This window comes from Etheostoma cragini, chromosome 5, assembly GCF_013103735.1.
Source record: "Etheostoma cragini isolate CJK2018 chromosome 5, CSU_Ecrag_1.0, whole genome shotgun sequence".
In the NCBI taxonomy this organism is placed as follows: Eukaryota; Metazoa; Chordata; class Actinopteri; order Perciformes; family Percidae; genus Etheostoma; species Etheostoma cragini.
The window spans coordinates 24,288,661-24,294,963 of NC_048411.1; the positions used below are offsets into that span (position 1 = coordinate 24,288,661).

A 6,303-nucleotide genomic window follows, 5' to 3' on the forward strand; every position below is an offset into this window, starting at 1 on the left:
GTGTGTGTGTGTGTGTGTGTGTGTGTGTGTGTGTGTGTGTGTGTGTGTGTGTGTATGTATCAAAGACTCCTTGTCTTCATCCCCTCCTTAATGCTGATGAAGATTAGGTTGCCCCTGTGACTCTGAAACACCAGGAAGAGGAAAACCTCCCTGCTTCCTTAACTGAACACAGATAGTGAAGTTAGCCGGTAATCTGCACCCAGCTCTGTTATGTTTTCACTGGTGAGCCTGCAGTCTGGAATGGTTTTTGGAGGTATGTTGATTGTTAGGGACATCCGTGGGTGATGGAAATGGGGCCTCGCTGAACGAGAGAAGCTTCCTGCATGTTAAAAGCGTCCTTGTCTTTTGTCAGGGTTGTCCTCCATTCACTCCTTTGCGGTCCTCTCTCATACGGATGCCACTGACAGCCCTGCTATCCCTTTCCTCTCTGTTGCTGAGGAGGATGGGAGGGCCCAGCCACTTTCGACCCACAGGCCATTTAGTAGCAGTAACTCAGTCAGTTGTCATTAGTCACTGTTGGCTTGTTGGCGTAGCGCCACCTATAATTTCATTGTCTGAGGCCCTGGCATCTGATGGCCCTTGTAGAGACTAGTTTTGGGTGGCGGTAGCGTTTGGTTAACGGCAGAGCGCAGCAGTGGTGCTAGTTTCCCACCAGGGGGCTGAGGTCGCCGTGGTGGTTCTTTAGCTTCTTTTTGAAGAGGGAGATGGTGGAAGGCCGGTACAGGATGATCCAAGGCTCAGAAGACGCTGTGCTCTGACTGCAGCTGTCTGAACTGCTGACCGTTGGGATGTTCGGAGACCTGAGAGGGAATATCAGGAAAAGAGAACAAGAAAAGTAAGCGTGAAAATAGTAGAATTTGGTAGATTAATAGAATATCCAAGATGGCACAGAAGAATTAGAAAAGACAACAATGAAAAGGGTTAAAAAAAGTCAGTGACAGTGATTTACAAAGGGTGTCATACTGCCTCCAAAATGTGCCTTCATTTCACGCCTGTTTTATTCTAAACAAAACCTAATGGCAACTACAGTGGTGGATGTTTTCATGGGATTCATTATCTTCCACTTGATATGTTTATTGCACTATTGATGGTCAAAATCTAAATACTTAGTTTTATTCACCTAAAATCAGCCACTTTACATAAAGTGGTAATATAGATTGTGCCGATTGTGATTACAATCTTTCACTTTAATCGTAAAAATAAAAAATAAAAATATAAATAATAATAAACAACATTTTAGGGATTAAAATTAAAAAAGTGTTTGCCATGCACCAAAAACTCGGCTTTGCCCCAACTATAAACTTCTTTGTTTAAATAGATTTTAAGGGGGAATAACAAAGATTGAATGACAGAAAGAAAGAGTATTATAAACACATTTTCAAAACTAAAAAATAAACGTTCTAAAGAAAATGATGAAGCAAATGCCAATAATTTTAAGGTGTTCATTAGATAACTTTCCTTTCTCTGTTTTTTATTCTGTTATTTTCCTGTGTTGTTACAATGAGGGAAATCTCTGAAATCCCTCTGTGTATCGGTAACTCCAGTAATGAGTCACTGACAGGAAAAAACAAGCATCACGTAGGATTGCTTGTAAGTGGGAGCTTAGGAAGTCCCTCTCGACTGAAGCTTGGCTGAACGTGACGCAGAGGATGCATTCATTTTCCTTGAGATTGTCTCATTTTATAAGATTATAAAATGCTATAATCACAGAAGAAATAAACACATCGGGACTAAAATCACTTACTTAAATGTGTAAATATCATCCTATTCCTTCATATGTTTTCAATATAACATAAAGGAACCAAAACACTATAGATTAATGCTTTGACATTTGATGGTTGGTTGATCATGCACACCTCAAACATCCTCAAACTTACTTGACCGTCATATGCAGCAGAAGCTTCGCCACCATGGCTATGACCGTCAGAATGAGGAGAGCAGCCAGGGCGTAAATGGTCCACACTACAGAGAAGGAGCAACACCGTAACGAGACATCAGATATTGAATCACGGTGAGGAAAACATTCTGAAGCAGACTGCAGGGATGAGCGAGCGAAGGATTATTTAAGCACTGCTGACATTTGAGTTAGCCGTTTTTAGCCAACAAATTGTCAAGAAATGGTGACACGTTCTCGACGCACACCTGCTCTCTTCTGGATGAGAGACACATTGGATAGCCCTTTGAGACAGAGCGCTTGGAGTTTGGAAAGAGTGATATTTGAAGGAAGTAAAAAAACACAGAACATGCCAGTCCACCCTGTGCAGCTTTGACAAGAGGCCTGATTGTGATCAGCAGGGAGACCCGAAGTAACTTCAGTTATGAGTCACTGACAGGCAAAAACATGCGTCAAGTAGCATTACTTATATGTGTGATCACAGAAAGTACCTCTGGGCCCAAGCTTCCGGATGCCTCTCATCAAACTAAGATGATTTTAATACTTTCAGAGAAACCAGGTCATGCATAATGGGAGCTCTAGCTCAAAGAAACCTTCCACAACATCCCTGCAGAGGTAGAGAGAGGTGCAATGTATCATGGGTGTTAACATACTAGCGCTGTGGCTGGTGGTCTCGCCGCGTCCAGCCCACTGACCTGGCATGTTGTGCTCCGGTTTACCGGGGCTGGACGTGATCACGTAGAGGATCTGGGAGGAGCGTCCGTTTGAGGTGCTGTTGGATCTCTCGGTGATGGCACCAGATAGCTGGGGCCCCGCTGTGCTGGAGACGTCCTCTCCTTCATCCTCCTCATCTCCTTCAGCCTCCATTGTTCGGGTGTCCTGGCTTCTCAGTGCTGGTGAAACAAGAAGAAGAGCTGATTTGGACGGGTTCACAGACAAAGTTGGATGTTGTTTCTTAAACTATCAAGGTTGCTTATCTTTTAGCTCTGTTTAGTCTCCACCAACAATATCTGGCTTTTAGCAGCTAATTGCCTCACTACAATGTGTTCACCAGCTAGTTTCTAACTTTGTCTGTCTGTTGGGTGGGAGGCATGTAGCATACACTGAGGTTGGCAGTGAGAATGAACTAAAACAATTAAGTTGCCAAAAATCCAATATGAGCTAAAAGACGCTAAAATGTTCCATAGAGCTGAGGGGAGCTGCAGAGTTGGATGATAATTTTCTATGTGACCAATTTCATATACAAGTACCAGTAGTCACATGATTTTTTATACAAAAATATTTATTATGGCTGCTTTAAAATGAACAAGAATTTGTTTATATTTGTCAATAAATGACAAACAACAACCCTGTTGCTAAGCACTACTACATTTTCTTATATAAGAATTCATGACAGTTGTAAACAGTAAGTCTTTATTCAGCTCGGTGTAATTTGCATATAATTATCCATGAAAATGAAAGCGTACAACAAAAGGTAAATGGTGGAAATTCATAGCAGATGGCAAACAAACTGCAATGATTATTGAAGGAAATATATTATTCATTTGTACATTTTACAATGTGTGAATCGTGTCGTCTTAGTAATGAAGTTATTATTTCTATCTTCTTATTATTCTTGTTAATACATGTAATTTTCAGCCATAATGCCCAGCTCTAATTGGACCGCTGTTGCAGTTTTCTGCAATGTGACATATCACAGAGCATTAAAGTAGAAGGAAAAAAAAGATTACAAACACCATGTAGCATATTCAATTTTAACTTTTCATAACCAAGAGCATGTTGGCATGGCTACCCTGCCACCTGCTATTTATATGCTGACTGTATTGTCTCTCCTTGTTGTTTTGATGATGTGGTGCTTTGTCTTGTGGTGTGTTAAACAAGTGTCACGCAGTATCAGAGAGCCGCAACAGAAATTAGCCTGTAGCCTGTGAGCATGTTATGTTGGCAGTGAATTGTTATATTTGTTTTTTTAGTTTTTAATTATCAAATTAATCAAACCTCTTAAAATGTAACTATTCCTGTGTATTACAGGAAAAGCTCTGTCATGTTGCTGTAATTTCTAAGTTGAGGACACATATCATTAAATGCCCCTGTAATCATTCCCGTGGGTAAACTGGGCTCCTGCAGCAAGCATGCAATCGGATACATGATGTTGTTGAAAGTATATACAGTAGAGTCACAAGGGAATATTTAATACTGTACTAAATCCATTTGTAAAGAAATAGATTGACTTTGTATATCCACTCATGCGTGCTGTAAACGTGGAATGATGAAAGCTTTTCAGTGTGCTCCAGACATTATTCAAAAAGTGTTTGCAATAAATTATGTTTGTTTTAACCAGCTTACAGTACCAGATGTGGCAGCTTGCTTCATAAAACTACACTGCCAGAGAGCATGGACTATTTTAACTCATTTATGTGTTCCCAGAGGAAAGCAATATCCTAAATAAGATGTCCTCTGCCTTTCATTTACTTCACCTAAACATAGACATGATTTATTTAAAATCACAGTTTTTTTCAGAATTGTGTTTTTTCTTCTGAGAAACAAACTATGGCATGTCACACGCTGATATTTATGTGTCTCACTTACATTTACCATTATTTTTCTAACATGTTCACTTGCAGTGAGGTTTGGTCAAGATAAACATCTCCAAAATCAAACAGCTATTACATCAGCTTTTCGTATAAGCCTCGAACATGTCTCCCAAAGATCCAGTCAGCCATTGACAATGGTTTACACAACTCTCAGAATTATTCATCAAACCAAAAATATGCTTTTCAGACCTAAAGTTGTTCAAAAAAAAATCATTATAACTATAGTGCAGAGTTTCTGTCTTCTTCACAAGGAATTCTACGTAATGAAAACAAAACAGTCAGCACATCCACATGACGCAAGCCTTCCTTGATTGTGCACCCCCCCCCACCCGTACTCCGGGCAGTTGCCAGTAGCCAAGGAGGGCACGGAGGATTAAAAAAAACATGACGGACTCTTTAGAAGATGTAATTATCTTCACAAAAGTCAAGATCCACTCTTACATGAATGGTGGTTGGATGCTAATGCAGGGATTATTTATACTTCTCCACATATACAGCTCGACTTAACTGAAATGTTACCAGAACTTCCCACATGTTCCCAATTTCCAAACAAAATACCACGCTTCAAACCCGGGCTCAGCTGAAACCCACTGCCTTTGTCATTAAAGAGCGTTCATCCTTTGACCTCTAAGCCTGCCACAGAGGAGATAGTTGATGTATTTAGTGCAGATACTTTAACTTCGTTTAACTGTTGTCTTTCTGTTTGTGTTATTATTTGTCGCTTTCCCCAAGTCGTTTTTTCTCTCTCTATCTTTCTATGAAAAAAAAAACTATTACTGCGGGAGGTGACCTTTTCTCATAGCATGTCTCGGATTCCATTTCTTGACTACATGATGCGTCACGCAAAACAAGAACCAAGGCGAGAGCGGAGAGCATCATGCCTGTCCACAGGTCAGGATTTTCACCTTCCAATATTGTTTTTACTGTAACGCCATGGGCGAGAAAAATGACAGAGGATTACAAATGGAGGCAGTGAAGGAGGAGCGGGGACATATTGCCTCCAAGTGTAGCAAGCTGTGATCTTGAATGTCAACTACAGTAAATTATATCAGGGTGTTCTTCTGTCATGTATCCAGAAAAGAATCTATTAAATCATTTTCTGTGCATTCAGACTATTCATGCTGAGACTCATCCTGAGAGAAAACACGGTATGTAAAAAACAACAGAGGACAGCGTTTTGTCTTTCTACATTTTCCACATTAGTCTGGAGAGATAACACATTTTTTGCTGTGAGGTCTTCAACTTTTGGTGAGCTATAGTTCCCCAGCTGTATGTCTGCTTTGCAGTGAAATCATCCTATCAAAAGGTGCAATGCATCACAGGTATTTGTATGTATGTGGCATAAAATCTCACTGTGCAATTCACCACGGAACGCTATGGAGAAGCAAAGCAGCCTGCTACAGTTTGATAACACAGTGATTCCTGGAAAAGCAACACATTATTTAAAAATGCAGTATCACCTGGGGCTCTGAGACATTGACTAGCAAATGAAAAGAGAAAAGGGCCAGCAAAACTCCATCATGGAGCCAGTGAGTCAGAACAGACCAGATCACGCAAATGTGGCCCTCTGTGGGTTTGAGGATGGGTACTGTAGTTCAGGGTGTTTGCTAGAAATGATAGGCCTACTCTGTCACAGGCTTTAACTTTACAAAACCATTTAACTAAAACCATTCTTGATTCAACCCAACATTTCTCACCAGCAACACCAGAAAGTAAGTTAAATCCTATCTTGGTAAAGCAGTGATTTTGAGAATGTCCTTCCTCATACTGATAAATAAACTATGGCATGCCACTTGGCTCTTTCATTATTTTTCT

The 6,303-nt window shown here is 40.4% G+C and overlaps 1 protein-coding gene across 2 annotated transcripts in view; it reads right to left on the reverse strand.

Annotated features, from left to right (window-relative positions):
- Positions 1–6: 6 nt before the first annotated feature.
- The window catches only part of kremen1 (kringle containing transmembrane protein 1), a 53,740-nt gene continuing 47,443 nt past the window's right edge, over positions 7–6,303 (reverse strand). The window contains exons 7-9 of one of the 2 annotated variants that reach the window (XM_034871285.1): positions 2,548–2,787; positions 1,878–1,962; positions 7–800 (exon numbers count right to left, since the gene is read on the reverse strand). In XM_034871285.1, coding sequence (XP_034727176.1) covers positions 641–800; positions 1,878–1,962; positions 2,548–2,787 — 485 coding nt within the window. In that variant the 3' untranslated portion in view covers positions 7–640. The remainder of the gene's footprint in view (positions 801–1,877; positions 1,963–2,547; positions 2,788–6,303) is intronic. The other variant, XM_034871286.1, reaches the window with a different exon arrangement.